Below are 23814 nucleotides of genomic sequence, written 5' to 3' on the forward strand. Positions count from 1 at the left end.
ATGTTGTTGCAAATGGCAAGATGTCATTCTTTTTTAATGACTGAAGAATATTCCATTGTACATATATGTGTGTGCGTATGTGTGTTTGTGTGTGTATTTGTACTTATTTTCCACTCATCTGTTGAGGGACACTTGGGCTGCTTCCATAATTTGGCTGTTTGTAAATAATGTTGCTATAAACGTAGGGGTGCATGTATCCCTTTGTATTAGTGTTTTTGCATTTTGGGGGTAAATACTTAGTGCGATTACTAGATTGTAGGGTAGTTCTATTTTTAACTTTTTGAGGAGTCCACAGTGGCTGCACCAGTTTGCATTCCCACCAACAGTGTAAGAGGGTTCCTTTTTCTCTGCATCCTCACCAACACGTGTTGTTTCTTGTGTTTTTGATTTTAGCTATTCTGACAGTTATGAGGTTGTATCTCCTGTAGTTTTAATTTGCATTTCCCTGATGATGAGTGATGTTGAGCATCTTTTCATGTGTCTGTTGGCCATCTATAGGTCTTCTTTGGAGAAATGTCCGTTTATGTCTTCTGCCCATTTTTTAATTGGATTATTTGGGGTATTTTGGGTGTTGAGTTGTGTAAGTTCTTTATATATTTTGGATACTAGCCCTTTATCAGATATGTCATTTGCAGATATCTTCTCCCATTCAGTAGGTTGCATCTCATTATGGATTTGATTTGCATTTCCCTGATGATGAGTGATATTGTTTACCACATTTTGTTTATCCATTCATTAGCTGCAAGACATTTGATTGCTTCCACTTTTTAACTATTATGAATAATGCTTCAATGAACATTCATGTACAAGTTTTTGTATGAACATATGTGTTTATTTTCTTAGGTATAGAACTGGGAGTCACATGGTAACTCTATGTTTAACCTTTTGAGGATCTGCCAAACTGTTTTTCAGAGCAGCTATATAGTCCCACCAGCAGTGTATAATGGTTCCATTTTTTTCATATTCTTGCCAACATTCGTTACTATGTATTTTTTTATTATAGCCATCATATTGGATATGAAGTTGTATCTCATTATGGTTTTGATTTGCATTTCCCTAATGAATAATGGTATTGAGTATATTTTTATGTGCTTATTGGCCATTTGCTTATCTTCTTTGAAGAAATGTTTATTTAAATCCTGTGTTCATGGGGTGCCTGGGTGGCTCAGTCGTTAAGCGTCTGCCTTCGGCTCAGGTCATGATCCCAGGGTCCTGGGATCGAGCCCCTCATCGGGCTCCCTACTCTGTGGGAAGCCTACTTCTCCCTCTCCCACTCCCCCTGCTTGTGTTCCCTCTCTCGCTGTCTCTCTCTCTCTGTCAAATAAAATCTTTAAAAGAAAAAAAAAAAAAATCCTGTGTTCATTACAAAAAATTTTTTTAATTGAGGTATAGTTGACATAAAATATTATACTAGTTTCAGGTGTACAACATAGTGATTTGACAATTATATACATTATGAAATGCTTACCATAAATATAATTAACTACCTGTCACCATACAAAGCTATTACAATATTGTTATTATTATTTTTAAAGATTTTATTTATTCATTTGAGACACAGAGATACAGGGAGAGAGAGAGAGATCATGAGCAGGGGGAGAGGCAGAGGGAGAGGGAGAAGCAGGCTCCCCGCTGAGCCAGGAGCCCGATGTGGGGCTCGATCCCAGGACCCTGAGATCATGCCCTGAGCCAAAGGCAGACCCTAACCATCTGAGCCACCCAGGCGCCCCAGCTATTACAATATTATTGACTATATTCTCTATGCTGTACTTTTCATCCCTGTGACTTACTTTCTTTTATAACTGGCAGTTTGTACCTCTTAATCCCTTTTACCTATTTTGCCTAACCCCCATCCCCTCTCTGCCAGCCATGAGTTTGTTCTCTGTATTTATGAGTCTATTCCTGTTTTTTGTTTGTTTTGTTTTTTAGATTCTGACATATAAGTGAAATAACACAGTATTTGTCTTTTTCTGTCTGACTTATTTCAGTTAGCATGATATCCCCTACATCCATCCATGTTGTTACAAATGGCAAGATTTCATTCCTTTTTTATGGCTGAGTAATATTTCACTGTGTATACGCACTACATCTTCTTTATCCATTCATCTATCAGTGGACACTTAGGTTGTTTTCATATCTTGGCTATTTTAAATAATGCTGCAATAAACATAGGAGTGCATATATTTTTTTAAATTAGTGTTTTTGTTTTCTTCAGGTAAGTCCTCAGAAGTAGAGTTACTGGATCATATGGTATTTCTGTTATTTATTTATTTATTTATTTATTTATTTATTTATTATTATTTATTTTATTTTTTTTTAAAGATTTTATTTATTTATTTGACAGAGGGAGAGAGAGCACAAGTAGGCAGAGTGGCAGGCAGAGGGAGAGGGAGAAGCAGGCTCCTCACTGAGCAAGGAGCCTGATGTGGGACTCGATCCCAGGACCCTGGGATCATGAATTGAGCCAAAGGCAGATGCTTAACCAACTGAGCCACCCAGGTGTCCCTGGTATTTCTGTTTTTAATTTTTTGAGGAACCGCCCCATACTGTTTTCCACGGTGGCTGTACTAATTTGCATTCCTACCAATAGTGCATCAGAGTTCCCTTTTCTCTACATTTTCACCAATACTTGTCTCTTATCTTGTTGATACAAGCCTTTCTGACTAGTGTGAGGTAATATCTTGTTGTGGTTTTGATTTGCATTTCCCTGATGGTTAGTAATGTTGAACATCTTTTCATGTGTCTGTTGGCCATCTGTATGTCTTCTTTGGAAAAATAATTATTCAAGTCCTCTGCCCATTTTTAATGGTATTGTTTGGGTTTTTTGGTGTTGAGTTGTATGAGTTCTTTATATATTTTGGATATTAACCCCTCATTAGATGTATCATTTGCAAATATCCTCTCTCATTCAGTAGGTTGCCTTTTCATTTTGTTGATGGTTTCCTTCACTGTGCAAAAGCTTTTTATGATACAGTCCCAATTGTTTATTTTTGCTTTTGTTTCTGTTGCCTGAGGAGAGAACCAGAAAAATATTGCTAAGGTCATAAGAGTTTGCTGCCTATTTTCTTTGAGTTTTATGGTTTTAGGTCTTACTTTTAGGTCTTTAATCCATTTTGAGTTTATTTTTGTATATGGTATAAGAAAGAGGTCCAGTTTCTTTTTTTTTGCATGTAGCTATCCAGTTTTCCCAACATCATTTATTGAAGAGACAGTCTTCTCTATTATGTATTCTTGTCTCCTTTGTTATAGATTGACAGTATAAGCATGGGTTTATTCCTGGGCTTTCTATGCTGTTTCATTGGTCTGTGTGTCTTTTTTTGTGCCAGTACCATACTGTTTGATTAGCATAACCTTGAAGTATATTATAGGCCATTTGCTTATCTTCTTTGAAGAAACGTTCATTTAAATCTTGTGTTCATTTTTAAAATGGTTTTCTTTTTTTAGTGAGTTGTAAAATTTCCTTGTATATTCTAGATGCAAGTTCCTTAAGAGATATATCATTTGTAAATATTTTCTCCTGTTCTTTGAGTTGTCTTTTCACTTTCTTGGTGTCCTATGAAGCACAGGAGTTTTAAATTTTGATGAATTCCTGTTTATTTTTTGTTGTTGTTGCTTGTGTTTTGGGGGTTGTGTTTAAGAAACTGTTGCGTAATCCAAACTAATGATTTTCCTCTATGATATCTTCTAAGACTTTTATAGTTTTAGCTTTTACATGTAGGACTTGGATCGTTTTTTTTTATTTTTGTTTTTGAGGAAGAGAGAGACGGTGGGGGGGGTGGGCTGGGGGTGAGGGGCAGATGGAGAGGGAGAGAGAAGCCCAAGCAGACTCCACACCCAGTGCAAAGCCCGATGTGGGGCTCAGTCTCACAACCCTGAGATCCTGACCTGAGCTAATCTGAAATGAAGAGTCGGACGCTTAACCTAGTAAGCCACCCAGGCGCTCTGGTCTTTGATCCATTTTGAGTTAATTTTTGTATATGGTGTATAGTGTGGGGGGGTCCAACATCATTCTTTTGCATGTGAATATTCAGTTGTCCCAGCACCATTTGTTGAAAAGACTGTTCTTTCCCACACTGAATTGTTTTGGCACCCTTGTCGAAAATCAGTTGGCCTTAAAAGTGATGTTTTATTTCTTGACTCTTAGTTCTGTTCCATTGATCTATAATGACTGCTTCATACTTTTTCTAACTTACGATTAGAATGCCTTATCTGCCCTCTCCACCTGACAAACTCCTATTGCATGATTCCTCTACCAGAAGCCTTCCTTCCCCCTGCAGGTCTTTTTGTATAACTCTGCATATTTACAGCATTGGGCTTGTCACTTTACTGTGGTATGTGTATGCATATATATATCTCCTTTAGTAGGTAGTAAACTTCTGGAGGGTAGAGACTGGACCTTTTATATCTGATTCCCAGAGCTTTAGCACAGTGCCTGGCATGTGGTGTGCTATTAATACAGTTATAGGAGGAATAATAGGAGCAGTATTGAATTTTGTTTTGGATGTGTTCATTTCTAGGTATCATTAGGACATCCAGGGGCTAATATTTAATAGGCATTTTTATTTATTAATTGAAACTTGCTTATACCTTTTTTAAATTATTCATTTGTCAAATATTTATTGGATGCCTATTGTGTACCAATCGCTGTACTAGACTCTGAGGTACAGTAGTAAACAAAACATCACCCTGCATTTATGAAGCTTTCATTCTAGTAGGAGAAGCAGGCAATATAAAATAGTTTAAGATGGCTGGCAGTAAAACCATCAGGGAAATCCGGAGACTGAAGGAGAGGTCAATACTGGTGATACAGACTTTGGAATCATCTTCACAAAGGTGATACTTGAAACTGTATAGTTAGAGAGGGAATTGCCAAGAGATTGAGCATATAAAATCACCAAGAGATTGTGCAGAGAGAGTCTTGAGAATATCTGAATTTAGGGGGGAAATAGTCTGAAATGTAGGAAAACCAAAAGAGTAGAACCTTGCAAACTAAGGGAAAAGAGAAGGGGAAAATACGTAGGTGGTAAAGGAATAAGCCTAAGAAAGAACCATGGGTTCAGGTGATTAGATTCGTAATCTTAAGAATTAAGTTTTAAGGGACCTGCTAGAGTAAGTTTTTAAAAAATTGAATCCTGGGGGCTCCTGGGTGGCTCAGTTAGTTAAGCATCTGACTCTTGATTTCAGCTAGGTCATGATCCCAGGGTTGTGAGATCTGAGCCCCATATCCGGCTCTGCACTGAGAGTGGAGCCTGCCTAGGATTGTGTCTCTCCTTCTCCCTCTGCCCCTCCCTGCTCACCCTCTCTCTCTTAAAAAAAAAAAAAAAGACAAATTCTGGGACTTTTTGAAACAGTGAAACTGCTGTGTGTTTTTTCTTACTCTGTAAGGAAATACTGTATCCATAAATGAAGAATTTAAATGTATACATTTAGATGGTATTCATCTTTGGGGGGGGGGCTTCTTTTTTTTTTTTTTTTCCTGAGAGACCTGAAAACTTATTCTGTACAGAATCTCGCTCAAACTTGTAAACCATTGAATTTCTTTCATTTTGAAGACCTTAGTATTTTTTTTTTAAGATTTTATTTATTTATTTATTTGAGAGAGAGCGAGCAAGTGTACACAGAGGGAAGGGCAGAGAGTGAGGGAGAGGAAGAAAGAATCCCAAGCGGACTCCATGCTGAGCTTTGAGCCGAACTCCAGGCTCAGGCTCAAGACCCTGAGACCATGACCTGAGCCGAAACAAAGAGTTGGACACTTAACCGACTTGAGCCACCTAGGTGCCTCAAACCTTGGTATTTTTTAGTTTCTTCATTCTTGCTATCAGAATGTATTTCTTCTTGAGTTAAAAATCATTTGACCATTATATGAATAATTGGTGTGTGTACATATAGACAGTTGAATTTGGTCCACTAACGTGTAACTGTTCTTTTTTCTTTTTTCATTTTTGAATAGTGACAGAAATGTTGGTAAATGTTCTGAGTATTTGCTCTGATGATGAACTGATGACTGAAGGTGAAGACCAGTTTGATGGTATGATTATTCATTTTACTGTTTTTTATTGTGAAATGGTATCTTTTAATTGCCCAGCTTCAATACACACTCTTTTGCAAAATGTAGTCATTGTTCTCAAATGACTGTGCCATTTGATAAGTGTCAAGACACTTTTTCAGATGCTGTTTATTCTAAGATTTTTTTTTTTTTTAGCGATTTTACTTTTTTTCTATTGGTATGGGGAAGATGAATTTTGGGAAAAGGGAAATTTGGAAGAACAGAAGGAAAGGAAAATTGAAAGTACTAAAGAATGTGGGTCTTCATGAATATGGACACTGCTTAGAGGGAGGATAAAAATGCTTTTTGTTTCATTGGTACAGTCTTAGTGCATCAGAAACATACCTGAACCCGCAATGTTATTGTCACTGTTTTTTCCCAAAAACTAAATAAAGTAAGCTGTTCCCAATTTATGAGTGGTTGTGTTCTAAGAGACCACTTACTGGTTTAGTTTGATTTTCAGAAGCATCTTTTCCATAGAAACAAGGTTAGATATGGCTGTTTGTTCTTATGTAAGCCAACCAGCCTATGTACTGATGTACAATCATAGTATAATTTAATACCATAAAAACAAAATTCCTTTTATTTTTATGTCTTGAAATTTTTATTTAAAACTTTTTTTAATTTAAAACTTTTAAATTTAAATATTTTTTAAAATTGAAGTCACTGAGAAACAAAAACATAAACAACTTAAAGCTGAGAACTCTTTATTTCCTTCTGTGTGCCCCTCACATCTTTGTTGCAGCATTCTTTTCATAGTTTTAATCAGTATATAATTGTTTCCATATATTAAACATGGTCTACATATTGGTACAACTTAATAGCTACATATTTCTAAATAATTTACCATAATTTTCATAGTTAATCTCATGTTGTTTGGCATTTGGGTTGCTTTCAGTTATCCTTATTATGAATAGCATGCAATACATATGTTTGTACAATAGTTGTTTTCTTGGGATAAATTTCTTGAAGAGAATTACAGAGTTAAATGTATGTTTTAGCTTCGTTATTTTAACTATGCACTGCCAGATTACTTTGCAGAAGAATTGGACCAATATGAAGTACTTTTAGCAATGAATCCATAGACCTCTTTCTCCACAGGCCCACTTTATTGGGTTTTGGTCATTTTTACTTATTTTGCTTGGTGGCTACATAGTAGTGAATTACACTTGGTTTAATTTACATTTCTTTGATTTTCTAATGATTTTTAATTAAAAAAAATTACTGTCTACTTTTTCAAGTGTATAAACTGTATATCTCATTTGACTACTTATTAAGTACAATCTGAGTAAAAACTATTTAGAAGTTTCTTTGCTTACAAACAGGTTTAATTCTTAAACACTTTTGTAAGCCCATTTGTTAAAAGTACAAAGTGACTGTGTACAAGTGTCTGTTATTGCCATCTGTTGGTGGCAAGCAGAGATGTGCTTTTTACTCTGGTTTATAGTTTTGTTAACTGAAATAAATTATATGCATTCGTTTTTGGTTTGGATAATAGGTTTTAATGAGTAATACTTATTTTTTTTTATTTTAATTCTCCTTTTGTTTGTATAGAAGTTTTAGCTCTACCGATATTTCATTATATTTGTCTTTTACATAAAATTTTTAAGTAGTTACAATTAAATATTTTTTCCCTATTCTGCCACCTTTTCCCTTTTCTCTTGTTAGACTAGGTCTGGGTTCAGATTCTAGTTTCTCATAGTGGCTATATGACCTCAGGCAAATTACTTCGCTTCTCTGAGTCTCAGTTTTTTTATCTTCAAAATGAAGATAATAGTACCTACTTCATAATCTTACAGGTATTGATATAATGACTGAAATAATTTTTGGTTCATAGTTCACTGATTTCTTCAGATAAAGTTTTCTGTTATATGTCAAATTCTGTGAAATATCAAGTAGCAGTTTTAATTGGTATCTCATTAAATCCATACCTGCATCTAGGAAGTTTTGTTTTAATATTTAGTTTTCTAAACTAAGATCAAGATCTGTTGCTGTATATAATTAGTTCATTTACTATAATTACTGCATTTAATATATTTAATGTACAGTTATTCCATTTAAAATCACATAGTTTTTCTCTGTAAAAAATCTGTTATTATCAAGTTAAATTAATACTATAGTATTTTTTATCCTTATTACAACCGGTATCTCTTAACATATTTTTTGTGTATAAGGTATATATTATGTATTAGTGGGTTTATCTTATGACAACTTGGATCAGCAGAATTATTTCCTATGGTAATTTTTATTTTGTTTTCCTTTTAAAAATGTCATTTGCATAAGGCTTGTTACTTATTTTTCTACATTTTACCTTTATTTCTTTTTTTTTTAACAAATTTGTATCAATATTAATAGTTTTTTAATAGTATTTTAAATAGGAGTGATGGTAGGTAATGCTTTAGTCCTCTTCCTATAAAAAAATTTCCTTGTTAAGTCTATTACAGTTGGTTTAGATACTTATGATTTATATGAGGATAGACAGTCATTTTTGGGATTCAACCAGGAATACGTATAAAATTTTATTATATTCCAAATGAGATTTATGTATCTAATCAACATTTTCCTCTCAATGATAAATTATGCTTATTTATTCACTTGTTATATCACTCTTGCACTCCAGAGATGAATTAAGTTTGATCATTAAAGAGGTGGTATAGTTTAGTGAAAAGGATCAATGGTCTAGGTATCTTGGCGTTATCATTATGCTAGCTGTGTAATCTTGGGAGAAGTTATTTAACTTCCCAGGATCTTCTTTCTCATCCATGGATTGAAGGAATAGAAAGGAAATAATTTTAAAAATTGGTAAGCTGTCATTTATGACAGTGTTTCTATATGAAAATACACTGAGTTCCAGCTTTGAATGAAATAGATCTCCCTTCACTGCCAACATAGCAGGTATAATTACTCCTCATTTCTTCACCTTTCCATACCAAGTATTAGGAGTAGAGACTCCAAGAAAATTTTAAGAATATGAATCTGGGAGTTTGTATGGAGGAATGAGAATGGTTTGGGGAGACAATTGAGGAATGGAGGAAATGGGAGGAGATTAGAATAGATACTAGGATGGGATAGGGAAAAGAGCTACTGGAACTGGGTTTATTTCCGTTCCTTAATCACATTCCTGTACTTCTTTCCCTTAACTCTGTACATCTTTTCTCCTTTCCTTTCACCATGATAGCATGCCTTTCGTCCTCTCCTTCCCCTTTTCCTACTCAGCAGTAGAACCATCCAATGAGCTGGGCATGGGGAGAAATCTGACTTAGAAAGAAAACTTGGTGGCATGGGGATTGCTGTGGAGGCCAAATAAAAGTTTAGCTTCTCTGTGGGGAAAGGGAGAGAGCAGGAATGGAGCTATCCCAGTGGCAGGAAGGAAAGAATAGTTTTTGCATATTTAAGGCTGAGACTGGGTAAAGGAATAAGACTTTCTTCTTAAGTGATAATCTTTGGTATTCTGTATTGTTTAATGTATATGTGGAGTTATTTTTAAAGGCAAAAATTTGCATAAACATTGCATGTATAAGTGCAAGTAGCATTCCTTTTAGAGGTATTTAATCATTAAAGAGAATTTCTGAACACTGATTTCTGTGATATTTAGAATGCATACTATTTCTTTCAGATATTTATCTTTTGTCTTGAGTTTGGTAAAGGAAATACATAATCCACATGTTTTACAGTTTTACTAAACTAAAACTTTGCATTTCCTATAATGGAATCATGTATCTCTGCATTAGAATGGAAGATATGGAAAGCTCAAATGAAACATTTCTGCTGCCTACTCTTAGAACTATTACTTGCTTTGAAACAATCTGTTGCTATTTCTGCAAAAAGATGTCCCTCAAGCTCCCAGATTGGATTGGGAACAGAAAGCACATACTGTTGATCCTGAGTATGTGCAAAAGTTCTACATTCAGATTCAAGAAATTATGTGTTCTTGTTATTTATGGAGTGTGGGAGGCTTAGCCTTTCCGTTATTCGAAGTGGGTAAGATTTTCCACTGAGGTAGTTGATAAAGTTACCTACATTTCTCTGTATATACTATAGATTTTGCCAGTGTTGGTGTCCTTGAAGAACCACATGAGTTTGTATATCATTTGTGTCATTACCCTTCACTTAACATACTCCCATGGGTGACACATTTCCTTAGGGGTATCAATATAAATGTGCGATTGTTGTTTGCACAGTCTTTTATCAGTCTTATGTGTTTTCACGTGTTTTTTTTCTGTCCCTAATTTGTCTACTTCCATCAAATATTATAGTCATTCTGTCCATAATTTCTTCTGAACACATACCTTTTAAGAAATCTTTCCTTTAGAGTTCTACCTAGTGGCATCCCTCTTTTATTCACCAGATCCTACAGTACTACATTTTTCAAATTTCGAATATGAGGGCCTTCATTTTTCTCCCTTTCTTTCTACATTCATTCTTCAGTACCACTGCCAAGTTAAATCTCTATCTTTTTATTTGTCTCAACCACCTTTTCTCCATCATTCACTTCCTTTTTTCTGGACTCTCCATCTGAAGAACGGCTCATATATGGCAATAAAAAAGGTACAGACCAGACAGAGTAATATTGTTTTGAAATATGACTTCATAAGTTATCCTCATGTCCATGTAAGTTAGCACATTCATTGAGTACTATTTATGCAGAGTCCTTTTGGGCCTTGTGCAAATTTAGTGTAAGTGCTATCTGAGATAGAATTTGATGTTTTTAGAAGTCATATTCCAAGATTTCTGTCTTTCTGTGCATGGAAATATTTTTCCCTCTTTTTCATTCCTCTTGTTTTAAAACTTCATTCTTTTGCTTATTTGTAATGTTTTGTACTTTTCCCTGCATGATTAGGGGTGTTTGATTGTCTGTCTTATTCCCCAGAGTAATCTTACTGTGGACATTTACTTTAATATTATGCATGATGTGTTTGTAGACTGATTGAAAATCCTGACTTGTATAGTGTTTTTATAGTCCAGTGATTTTTTAAAATTTGAAATCAGTATAGTTTACATATTATTTAGTTTTACAGATACATAAATTAAGGCTGAAAATATGAATGTACCTCATTGCAGCCATCCTCTCCCATCCCCATCCTCCTCTCCCCCAGTCTAGCTGCTTTTAAAATTCTGTCAATTTTAAAACAATGTTTATCTTAATTCATTCAAAGAAATCAGACTTACCTTATGTCCTTGGACAAAACAGTTAATAAACTTAGTTTCTTTGTCTCAAAAATGAGGAGATTAAACTTTGCAATATTCCTAATGTCTCTTCAAATTCTAATGTTTTATGATTCTGAGACTTTTAGTAATTATTTTTGGCGTCTTAAAAATAGCTGTGTAGTACCATAGTACCTACGCAGTTTTGAACTTGCAAAAGCTGAAGCTTCAGTGCTCATAATATTACCCTTTAGAGCATCATAAACAGTCCTGGAGCCTATTTTCTCTAAAATATGTCTTTTGTTTTTGTCTTTGAAATTGGATTTCTTTTCTGTTTCCTTGCAGTAAGGTCCAGTCATCATCTTAGTTTTTAATTATATGGTGTTTGGGGGCTGCTTGAATTTTAAATGAGATGCTCTAGCCTAGAAGACTTACGGTTGTTCAGACCTCTGTATATCCATAGCCCCTTTTAGTCTAGTCTCTCTAGCCTTTCCTTAACTTTCTCCTCAGCCATGGTGCTTCTATATGTGTTTTCATCATGCTGAAGCACAGCTCTAAGGAACCACACTCTTGGGTCCAGAGTGATTCTAGTTGCTATATATAATAGGACTGAGATTGTTGTTGTTCTTTCTGGAGGCCAAGGGAAGGAAGATACAACTTTGAGTTTTTCTTCAGCCGAAGATCAAGTTATTTTGATATATTCTCTTCTATATCAGTGATAGGCAGTATAGCTAACCCTTTAGAGAGGAAACATGAGTGATCCTTTAGCTGTGTTTTTTAGGGAATCTTTCTCATTGTTCACTCTCCTTGTGTCATACTCACCTTAGGGATGTAAGAGCTTGTATATATTTGCATGACCTTGAGGACATTTATTCCATGAGATTAAGATGTGTGGTATTGTTGATATGCTGGTATCGTCCTTAGTTCAGCGTTGTCTGCACAGTAGTTATTTCATAGCATTGTTTTTAAACCCACTTAGAATAAAGAACTTACTCTGTCATAGTAAGATGGGATATTTCCAGCCTGCATGTCAGAGGCTTTTATAATAGTTAAACAGAGGCCTATACAGAGTTATTACCAGTTCTTGTTTGTTAGTCTGCATGCATAGGCCCTCATGAGAATTAAACAAAGACTATAGGATTCTTAGCATTTTTTTTTTTTTTTTGTCCTCTGGTTTGTGATACAAGTTGGGTTCTAGTTTCTTTCCCATTGCTATTTTAATGATTAGCAGTAGTGTGAGAGTCATAATGTTTGTGGATTACTTTTCATTTGTATCTGTATCAGACCCCAGTATTAGACCAGGGCTGAGCTAAACATTGAAGGAGTGAGAGGCTTTCTGGTGGCAGAGAGTTTGGTGTTGGTTAAGATGAGCGTGGTATAGGTTAATAGAATGGTGCAAGTGTGGATGCCCTAAACTTGAGTCTTTTTTTCTATTTATTCCATTGAAAGTAGGTTCAGCTGCAGCCCGGAAAGAAATCATAAGAAACAAAATTCGAGCAATTGGCAAGATGGCAAGGGTCTTCTCTGTTCTCAGGTAATGATATATTTTCCTGATTATTTGCTTTACAGAAATTCTTTTATTGTACTTTGCTGTAAGCAGTGTCCTGTTTGACACCTAAAAGCAATTTAGTAGCATTCTTCCTATAAAGAAGTTACTTGTACATTTACATATTGAAGAAGGGAACACAAGTCCCTTTAAAACTAGGGTTTTTGACCCTTGTGCTTATTATTGCTCACTTTGAGTATGTGTTACCCTTCTGTGATGAAAGTACTAGTTCTACACCTTGAAAATTAGAGCAGGATAAGAAGGAGAGGGTACCTTTTAGAGTATTCCTGGTGAACTTGCTCGTCCATATAGGAAGTTCCTTTTGTTGGAGCCACAAATTATCTTCTTAGGGTTAATTCAGGAAGACTAGGTTTAAAGGCACACGTAAATGAGTCATCCTTAAAAATTTGTTTGCAAATCGCACTGCTGGGTATTTACCCCAAAGATACAAGTGTAGTGATCAGAAGGGTCACATGCACCCCAGTGTTATACCAGCAATGTCCACAATAGCCAAACTATGGAAAGAGCCTAGATGTCCATCAACAGATGAATGGATAAAAAGATGTGGTATATATATACAATGGAATATTATGCAGCCATCAAAAAATGAAATCTTGGCCATTTGCAATGACATGGATGGAACTGGAAGGTGTTATGCTGAGCGAAATAAGTCAATCAGAGAAAGACATGTATCATATGACCTCACTGATATGAGGAATTCTTAATCTCAGGAAACAAACTGAGGGTTGCTGGAGTGGGGGTGGGTGGGAGGGATAGGGTGGCTGGGTGATAGACACTGGGGAGGGTATGTGCTATGGTGAGTGCTGTGAATTGTGCAAGACTGTTGAATCACAGATCTGTACCTCTGAAACAAATAATGCAATATATGTTAAGAAAAAAAAAAAAGAAGATAGGAGGGGAAGAATGAAGGGGGGTGGAAATCTGAGGGGGAGACGAACCATGAGAGACAATGGACTCTGAAAAACAAACTGAGGGTTCTAGAGGGGAGGGCCGGTGGGGGGATGGGTTAGCCTGGTGATGGGTATTAAAGAGGGCACGTTCTGCATGGAGCATGCACAAACAATGAATCATGGAACACTACATCAAAAACTAATGATGTAATGTATGGTGATTAACATAACAATAAAAAATTACAAAAAAATTTGTTTGCAAATCGCACTACTGGGTATTTACCCCAAAGATACAAATGTAGTGATCAGAAGGGTCACATGCACCCCAATGTTATAGCAGCAATGTCCACAATAGCCAAACTATGGAAAGAGCCTAGATGTCCATCAACAGATGAATGGATAAAGAAGATGTGGTATATATATACAATGGAATATTATGCAGCCATCAAAAAATGAAATCTTGCCATTTGCAATGACATGGATGGAACTAGAGGGTATTATGCTAAGCAAAATAAGTCAATCAGAGAAAGAAAGTATCATATGATCTCACTGATATGAGGAATTTGAGAAACAAGATAGAGGATCATAGGGGAAGGGAGGGAAAAATGAAACAAGACGAAACCAGAGAGGGAGACAAACCATAAGAGACTCTTAATCTCAGGAAACAAACTGAGAATTGCTGGAGTGGAGGGGCGTGGGAGTGATGGGGTGACTGGGTGATGGACATTGGGGAGGGTAAGTACTATGGTGAGCGCTGTGAATTGTGTAAGACTGATGAATCACAGACCTGTACCCCTGAAACAAATAATACATTATATGTTAATAAAAAAAATATTTAAAAATTTGTTTGCAAAACTGGTTATATCAGACATTTGAAATTTACAGCATAGAAATACCATATTTTCTCAATTGTATGATTCTCACTGATGATGAATCTCATCATATATTTAATAAAGCTTTTCAGAAAAAACAATATATGCCTCAGTTGTAAGGCATACCCTCTTATCTGAAATATTTAAAATATGGAACAATGTCTTATCTTGGAATTGAGGAAAATATGGTAATAACAATGAATGTCATAAATTATATACATGGCCTACCTCTGGGCCCCATCTCCTCTTTTAAACTAAGAACTGTTGGAAGTCTCTGATATCTGTTATATCTCTTTGCTATAGGGAGGAGAGTGAAAGTGTGCTGACACTCAAGGGCCTGACTCCCACAGGGATGTTGCCTAGTGGAGTGTTGGCTGGAGGACGGCAGACCCTGCAAAGTGGTAATGATGTTATGCAACTTGCTGTGCCTCAGATGGACTGGGGCACACCTCACTCTTTTGCTAACAGTACACATAATGCATGCAGGGAATTCCTTCTGCTTTTTAGTTCCTGTCTCAGCAGCTGACACAGGGAGAATACTATATGATAGGTAGTGTCTGGTTAATAACCTGACCAGGGCAGAAAATTGATAGAATGGGTATTCCTTTCAATTGAAAATAATGGTCAGTCTCTCAGCTTTCAATGAAATGATATGGGAACAGCTCATATCATAATGTCTAAATATTTATTTTTTTTGTTTGTCTAATGCACCCTTTTCTTTTAAAAGCCCCAGTTTCAGAATGTGAATCAAGGATATCCATATTACTAAAATGGAAATGTAATTCCAAGTTTCTTATTTTTTATTTTTTTAATTTATGTAATTGTATTAGACTATGCTTATATTTTCAGATACTTAATTTTAGAATTAACAATCTGCTTGGGCCCCAAACCTTACTTATGCACTTCACTTGCCAAAAGATTTGTGCGAGGTTTTGTACCCTGGTAAATGATGCCAAAGTTTGTTTTCTGTGGTGTTTGTCAAATGTTCTATGTATAATTGACTGTCTGTAACATGCTGTTTTCTTCCTCTGCAGATGTAGCTGCTTTCCTAAATCTGTCTGTCTTTCTTTAGGTTAGCTGTATGTCTGTAAAAGTATGTTAAATTAAATTACTCTATCAGACGCTTGTCTGTCTTTTGATGTAGAAGCAACTTTGTAGCACCTTGTTTTGAGGTTTGCTGCATTTGTTGCTGTACTTTGTGCATTCTGAACATGAATGTAACATTAGATATTAAGTCATTGTTATAAGGGGTTGAATTTAAATCCTGTAAGTCAAAATTGAAAGGGTGTTATTAAGTGTGCCTTTATTTTGCATGAAAATAAAAAGAATTATACCTAAAGCATTCCTGTAATCTGGCTCATTGAATATTTTATATTAAAAAAAACCTTATTTTTTTGGCGTAAATATTTGTGTAAATACTGGGTTAACTTTTTGAAAGCCCATTACAGATTAAATAGAAGAGAGTGATGTGAATGTTTTAGAGTATACACAATAACTCAAAGTCTAGATTTCTTTCCCTTGTGGTTGGAAAGCAAAACATCTGATATGGAATAGCTTTAATTTATATGTTTTATTGTAGCCACTTTTGACAGCCCTCCAAGGGTCATTGCTCCGTTAAAATAGGCAGCAAGAGATCTGATGTTTTCCTTAGTCATGGCTGACTTTCTTCCTGGTGTTGTAATTAGTGAATTTTTTAAAGCAAAAAATAATTTAAAATTTTGAATAAATTTAAAGTAGATTGACTTTTCACAGTCTCATTTCACTCAGTCTCATAATGCCTAAATAAATAAGCAAATTTTTCCTGTAGACAAATAATTTCTACTTGTAGCCTATACATGTTCTATTTTATATGTTAGTGTATTGTCTACTACCACCACTGGTATATGTGAGAAGTACAGCTATGTTTTAAAATGATAGTTTCAAATTTTCGTTCTGAATGAGGTTTCCTTTTTTTTTAATTAAAAGAAAAACTGCTTTGATTTTCTTTATATTCCTTGCCCTCCATTTTTTTATATTATAGACATTAGCAAAATGAGCTAAAAATGATTTTGCTAAAACAAAGATCTTGAACATTCAATAAAACTAGCAAAAGTAAGTGTTAATAGAAAAGGATGAACTTTAGTAGCTTGAAAAATGTTATACCCTTTCTCTTTTTTGTTCATAAAAGGAAAACTGAAAGGCCTCATACTTTAATAAATCTCCACTACAATCATCTCTCCATTATCCTTGGGTGTATTATTACTTTTACATTGTATCTGCAGCAAATCTTTCTTTCAGATTTCACAATTAGTACCTGCTAATTACATGCTTTGTTGGCATCTCAGCACTCATTCTTAATTGGCATGCAGCCTGAAGCTCAGTCTTCCAACTTTGAACTCACCCCCAACTTCAGGGAAGGTTTGAAAGACAGCTTTACTGAAGGGACTGTATTCCCAGCATAGAGTGAGTTATAGGACAGTGCTGAGTTTAAGGGGTCTAATTTGGGAAACTAGATAGCTCCCTAGCTGTGGCAGTGATGGCTCTTGATAGTGTGGAGCAATTTTCCTAGCTTAATAAGATAAACCCATTTTGAAGCACATAACAAAACTCATACAGAAGCTGCATCTGTGTGATGTAAATTTTTTTCTGATATTTTGTTTTAGAGACATGTTCCCTGATGTGAATAAGTGAGAGTTAACTATTGCAGAAAGGTTTTAAAATTCTAATACCTCAGTCCTGTTGTCAGAAAATAAGTCCGATTGCCTTCTCAATAACCTTAAAGTTAATTTATATTTCTTTGAGTGTTTTCACAAACTACACAACTCTTTTGGAGTAGGAATTAATATATTTTATGTGCATTTTCTTCATGGAAATTTGTTTGGGAGCTATCCCTATAATGCTACCTTCACCAGGACATATATGGGAAAATACGTGGCCATCTCTTTTAGTAATGCCAAATTCTTCTTCATTATTTTTCCCGTGTAGTATTGAGGAACACAGTTTGTGACAGCACTGTACACAAACTTACTAAGGCCATGTCAGGCTGCCCTATGAAACTGAAAACAAATAGAGGAAGAACAGTGCCTTTCAGATAGAACTTTACAATTATCAAATTTCTTTCCAGCTTAATGTTTAAGCTTCAAATGACCTTTTTTTCAATTCTAAACATTCACGCTTGACATGGTATGCAATTTTGAGTGTGATATGTATTTTGTATCCTAAAAGGGATTAGGAGCATTTAGAAGCTTCTAGAAAGAGCAGAGAATATAATTTGATCTAGAACATGCTTTTACATATAAAATTAAAACGATTTCAGAAGTATGTTGTTACAGTTCATAATTTGAAAAATTTATTAATAGACTTTTAAACTACTGATGCACTCAAATAGATACTAATTTTTGCAGTGATACCAGGTTTTATTTTTAATTTATTACCATATATAATACAAGTTATGAAATATTTCATATAAAATCACTTCTTTTACCACAAGCTCTTTAAAACATTCTGATAGGCATTTTTTTTCCCATTCAGTGTCTAAATTATAAAGAAAATAGTCCATATTTTGAAGAGTAGAAGTTGTAGGGCTGATCAAGTAGAGGCGGATCATTTATCCCATTTTTCTGTCTGGGAAGATACAAAGTATATTCCAGGTGTACAGAGCTAGATTTTTTTAAGTGGTGATTTGTATAGTGGGTATACAATAAATACGTCTGCTTGGATTTGTAATAACAGTTAAGGAAGATTAATTTTTTTTTATTCAGTGTTCATCCTACCTCTTTTGGGTCCCCAACTCACTTTACTATGTGGTTAAGATCAATGAATTTCTGATTAGTCTACTTTAATTCCTTAGATTAATCAGTTTTCTTTCACATTAATAACTGCTTTGGACAAAATTTATTATTTCTAAACCTAATTGACCTCATTGTAGAAGAAGCAAAATAGAAAGGATGGGGCATTATTGTTATAAATATTCTGAGTGTGTGTACTTTGGGTAAAGTGGAGAATTTGCAATATTGTCAGGAAATATTGTCCTCTGCAGTCTTTGATCCTGGTCCTCAATGTGGGTGCTTTATACAGTTTGAACCCAGAAATGAGCCAAAAGAATGTTTGACTATAAAATGTATGACTAAATAATGTTGTGATTCTTCAAATAGGCCAGAGACAAGCTATACTAAGAATGCATTTCTCACTTATATGACCTATGTGTATTTCCATATCATACAGTAATTAGAATTTATTGCCTGTAAGACTTCAGTTCTATCTTGATCCCTCTCTAGTTGGTAGATGGGCTTGAAAAGATGTACATTGGCCTTTCTATCTTCATTTGAGAATGCATGCTATTAGTACCAAGGCAGATTTGAGTTCATGATAAACTGAACATAAATAGCTTTTTTTAAAGGCTATAGATGTTATTATCTTTGGATATTTGGGACACCAATGTTAGCATAGAAAAGAAGTTCCTAATAGACAAGAGGGGTCCTTTTAGGTTATCCACAAACAATAGAGCTACAGAACTATTCTACTTAGAGTAGTTCACCAAGTTTACTGCCCTTAAGTTTCATTATAGCCATACCAGCTTCTGCAGCTTTTGCTATGCCTTATGAATTAGAAGCAACAGGAAAAGCATTACTGACCCTTTCTAGTTTATATCTTATGGAACAACTGATAATGAGAATTGTTTCAGTTAGATGATGAGGGGGAGGGGGAAGAATCTTCTGTTTGCTTTTCTGCTACAATTCTGCCCTCATAATTTCACCATAGAGAATTTCCTTGTGATTGTGATGGATGTGATATGATAAACATGTTGAAAAATTCTAAGGCCATCAAAATACTGAATTCAAGTAGGTAATTAATACTGGAGTGCATTTGCATGGGTGCTGAGGTGTCTGTGTTTATATTAGGTCCATGTGTTCTGTGCTCTGAGCGATGTTGTCATAGTGCTGTGTGTAAACTGTGCTGTGTCAGGAATTGGGGGATTGATGGGGCTCTCTAATATGGATATTATTTATGTTAAATTGTAAATGATGATGTAGTATGGGATACTGTGATATTTTACGTGATCATTGCCTTTTCTGCTGTACAATATGACCCTTCTCATCTCTCTCATTCATTTTGCATGCCTCTGCTCACTTCTGTACAGCCACAGTTGAGGCTATTGAGGCTGAAAAAGGTACGATCAGAGTCCTTGCGCTGGGCAGAGATCTGTGGTGTGTGGGTGGGCATCAGAGAATGTCCTGTGGGTGTGTTTTACTCCTAGTTTGCACAGCCCAAGATGAATCAGACTCACTGACTCATCAAGTTTAATAGTCACATTCCTCTTTTTTTTTCTTTTCTTTTCTTTTTCTTCTTTTTAAATTACAAGGACCAATTTTCATAGTGACAATCTGGTTTTCCCCTTTTCTAGTGTTGTGTACAACCAACATTTACTGTTCCTGAATTCTTCAGAGTGCAGCATGTTATGCTATATATTACAGCATTTGAAGTTGCAAAGAAAGATCTGTTCTACATTTTGCATGATTCTATGCTATTCAGATCATTTTTTTCCTAAGTGAAACCCCCTCTAGGTGCAAGTTTGAGTTGGTTTTTACTCGTTTTCAGCAATTCACCTGAGAGTGCAGGAACTGTCACTATGATTTTTATTTATTTATTTTTTTGCTGTTTGGCCTAGCGTTTGCTGATAATATTATATTCATATATATCATATGTTGGCTTGATATTACACATTGCTAAATGCTTTGCCACCCCAACCATTTATTTGGTTCACATGCACAGACTCTGAGTCCCAGGGATTGCACATATTAAAGCAACCAGATTATAACCAGTGGAATGGAAATCTTTTGTATGCACAGTTTAATAGTGGAAAAGCATCATTCCAGATGAAGTGAATGAGAAATTATAACAATTGGAGGAGGACTGCCATTTATTTTGATTTGGGTTTCCAAAGAACATGCAGTGAATGGCCATTGAATTAAGGAAGACATTTCCTAAAATACGAAACTGAATACTTTTTACTATCAGCCAAATACAGATCTAACTTCTGGAGGCATTTCCCACCTTTTTCATTTCATTCTGGTGGTGATGGGGTGATGATACCTTGACCTCCAAGATAGTTCTTATCTGCTAAATTTTAACATACTTTGCCTCTTTCTTCTCCCAAGCTCTTGGTACAGATTTGTATGTCAAGGTTAACCTTGTTTAGCCTCCTCACTTGCCCCTACTCTTGTTGCTGCCTTACTGTGATAGTCACTGGTGATTTTAGGGTCTGAGGTAGGAGATAATTGGTATCATAGAAGTCAGACTGAGACCCTGAGACCATTGCCTGTAGGTTAATTTTGGGGTCAGGGAAGGGTTATTTTTGTGCGTTCTTTTTTAAAGGCTATGCTAACACTTGTCATCTATGAAGCTATCGTGTTTATATTTAGGTTTAAACATTTCACATTTTAAGGGGAAGTCTGGAATGGGGATAGGATTCAATTAAAGTAAGATTTAAATGTTGCTACATACAGCTAATTTCTTTCTTCTTAAAAATCATTAATTATGTTTTGAAATCTCAGAAATGTTTTTCTATTACTGACTTATCAAATTTGCATTTTGTTAAGCAATACGAGGATTCTCTCCACCACATAGAATCTGCAGTTTTGAAGAGGCAAAGGGTTTGGATAGGATCAATGAGAGAATGCCACCCCGGAAAGATGCTGTACAGCAAGATGGTTTCAATTCTCTGAACACCGCACATGCCACTGAGAACCACGGGACTGGCAACCATAGTGCCCAGTGACCCACGGCTTCCCAGGGACTCTCACATCTCGGGCCCCAAATGGACAGATCACCCCCAGGATCTGGAGGGGTCGGCCAAGCTGACTGTAAATGTCACAGTCCCTCTGGAGAAACCATTGTGCTTTTGAGACCCCAGCCCCCTTCCTGGATGGAGGCTTGAGGGCCCTGGGACATGTTGTGATATCTGATAAGATTGGGTCATCGCTGCCAAGGTGGAGAGCAGTGAGCAAGGGGCTTGGGGCAATTTCCAGTGGAGGGCAACTACACCTCCATTTATGCTTGTGGTTCACACATTAAGTTTACAAATGAGATTTCTTTTTCCCCTCAGTAGAATTAGATTTTGTTTTTTAACCATGACTTCAAATGCAATCCTAAGAGCTAATGTGGACTTTTTTTTTTTCCCCCATGAAATGTCTTTAAAGGATGAATTAGCATGGTCTTAAAATACATTTCTGAGGTTACTAAGCTGTATTTTGAATTATGGGCAAAATGCTGAGAAACCCAGTTGGCATTTATATAAAATGCTGACCTCAGGTCTATAGTTCTTAAATGTGGCTAATTCTGTAATATAGTCTTGGTATTTTTCAATTATGAATGCATAACCTATTTCTAGGCAGACTCTCTTACTTGAACACAAATCCAAAAACGAATTTAGAATATTTTTGCCCAGATCTTTTGAAATTTACACCCCAGAGATTTAAGAAGAAAACCTCTAAATTTCAAAATTATGAAGAATTACAGAATTACTCATTTAAGGTACTTTAAAAGAAGTTTGTACATTGTCAAAGTAAAATTTTAATTCAAATCATGTCTGTAAAACTTGACGTATTTTGTGTATGCATGTTTTCATTTTGCAAATATTTAATATATAGACCTATGATGTACAGGTACGACATGTATAGGTTACCTAGATGTTATGAGAAATTTTAGTTTATTGTGAGTACTCAAGTTGCTTAAATAGCCACCAGGGTGATTTGCTGCTGGCTTTCTATCATTTTTATGTTTTGATGCAAAGGAAATTTAAAAATGTTCTGGAAGTGTTTTTGATTAAGCAATGCAGCATAGAAGCAATGGTTCTGTTCAATCATTCGGATGTTAGTGGAAACATAAAAGTCAAGATTGCATGTTGAACCTTTTCTTTTGATAGTTGCAGAACTGCTTGGTTAAACTAAATGGAACCATGTGCTAATTTTTCACAATTACTGACCTGTATTGATTGCCACTGTAGTTTGGTATTTCCCTTTACTTTGGTGGCCTGCTTCCCTCATGCCCTGGAATACAACTCAGAGCTCCAGGCAGCGGAACCATCTATTGTTTTGTTTGCCAGAAAGTGCACCCTGTATGGTCTCCTGTCTAAGTTGGAAATATTATGCATGTGCAGGACTATTCGAGTATTTTATAAACAGTAGCACACAATAAATTCCATGCATGGGCCGCTGCTCCTATCTCTGTGTTGGGTTTTATTTGGAAGATGTAGTCTGATTTGACCTCATGCAAATCAGAAAATACTGTTACTAGAACTGGGATATAGCCTTCAGAGATTATCTCATGGATAGTTCATGGTAATTTGATAAATTTGTGTCTTCATAAATTTTGGTTTTTTTTTTTAACTTTGGTTACATTTGTCTTATATGAACATTAGTAACTGAAAACTAGAGTACTTTGGGTGCCTATTATAGGCCTCCTAAATCTAATATTTAAAATCACTATTTCACTTAATTTTTAATTGAAAGAAAATGTTATTGTTTAGAGTTTTGTTATAATAGTATTGGGAATTTATTGGGTGTTTTAACAATAAGAAAAAGAATATTCATGATACTGTATTTTCTTGCCATCATATTCCTTTCTTTTCCATAATCAAAATAAGTATGAAATTTTGCAAATTGAGGGAAATTAGGATATTGCGCAACATTTTATAATATAATCATATAGTAACTTTAATTACAGTTTTCAACAATAATTATAATGATACACATTTTACAGAGCACTGATTTAAATTGAACTGTATATACTTGCCTTATTCCAGGCAAACAGAACTCAAATTGTTGATTATTACAGCTTTTAGTTGCTGTATTATTAGCTTGCATACATAGCAGTCCATGAGCTACCCTTAAAGTTACTATACACTGCATACGTTTAAAGGTTTTTCTGGATGTTATTGTTTTATGAAAACTATGCATCTCTAAATTAAGAGCTTAACTAGTATATCAGGTACCAGGAACTTCATTAGCCCTTAGGTCCATCACTGGGGTTATATAGTGTTTGTGGGAATCTTGGGTAAACATAAAACATCATTAGCAAACTAGAAGAATTATGGGTTGATGGTAAAGATTAAAAAGAAGAAGAAAGTAAGAGAAAGGAACAGAATGCAGAAAAGTGGTATACATTAAGAGTGGTAGAAAAATCACCCAGTGCCTCACAGACCACTTCCTAACTGTTGAATAAGAACCTCTTTCTAGTCTTTCTTCATAACTGTGAACCATAGAAATATTTTTTAAGGTTTCACAATGAACCATAGAAGCATTTTTAAGGCTTCTT

At 35.3% G+C, this 23814-nt stretch overlaps 1 protein-coding gene across 8 annotated transcripts in view; it reads left to right on the plus strand.

Moving 5' to 3' along the window:
* The window catches only part of PPP3CB (protein phosphatase 3 catalytic subunit beta), a 52482-nt gene extending 29761 nt beyond the window's left edge, over positions 1-22721 (plus strand). For 2 of the 8 annotated variants that reach the window (XM_078077590.1, XM_078077596.1), the window contains exons 10-15: positions 5951-6028; positions 10568-10594; positions 12641-12725; positions 14824-14921; positions 19640-19669; positions 21099-22721. In XM_078077590.1, the coding sequence (XP_077933716.1) occupies positions 5951-6028; positions 10568-10594; positions 12641-12725; positions 14824-14921; positions 19640-19669; positions 21099-21277 (497 nt within the window). In that variant the 3' untranslated portion in view covers positions 21278-22721. The remainder of the gene's footprint in view (positions 1-5950; positions 6029-10567; positions 10595-12640; positions 12726-14823; positions 14922-19639; positions 19670-21098) is intronic. The other 6 variants (XM_036110315.2, XM_078077593.1, XM_078077591.1 and 3 more) reach the window with 6 other exon arrangements.
* The last annotated feature ends 1093 nt before the right edge of the window (positions 22722-23814 follow it).

This window comes from Halichoerus grypus, chromosome 7 (genome assembly GCF_964656455.1).
Source record: "Halichoerus grypus chromosome 7, mHalGry1.hap1.1, whole genome shotgun sequence".
Lineage (NCBI taxonomy): Eukaryota > Metazoa > Chordata > Mammalia > Carnivora > Phocidae > Halichoerus > Halichoerus grypus.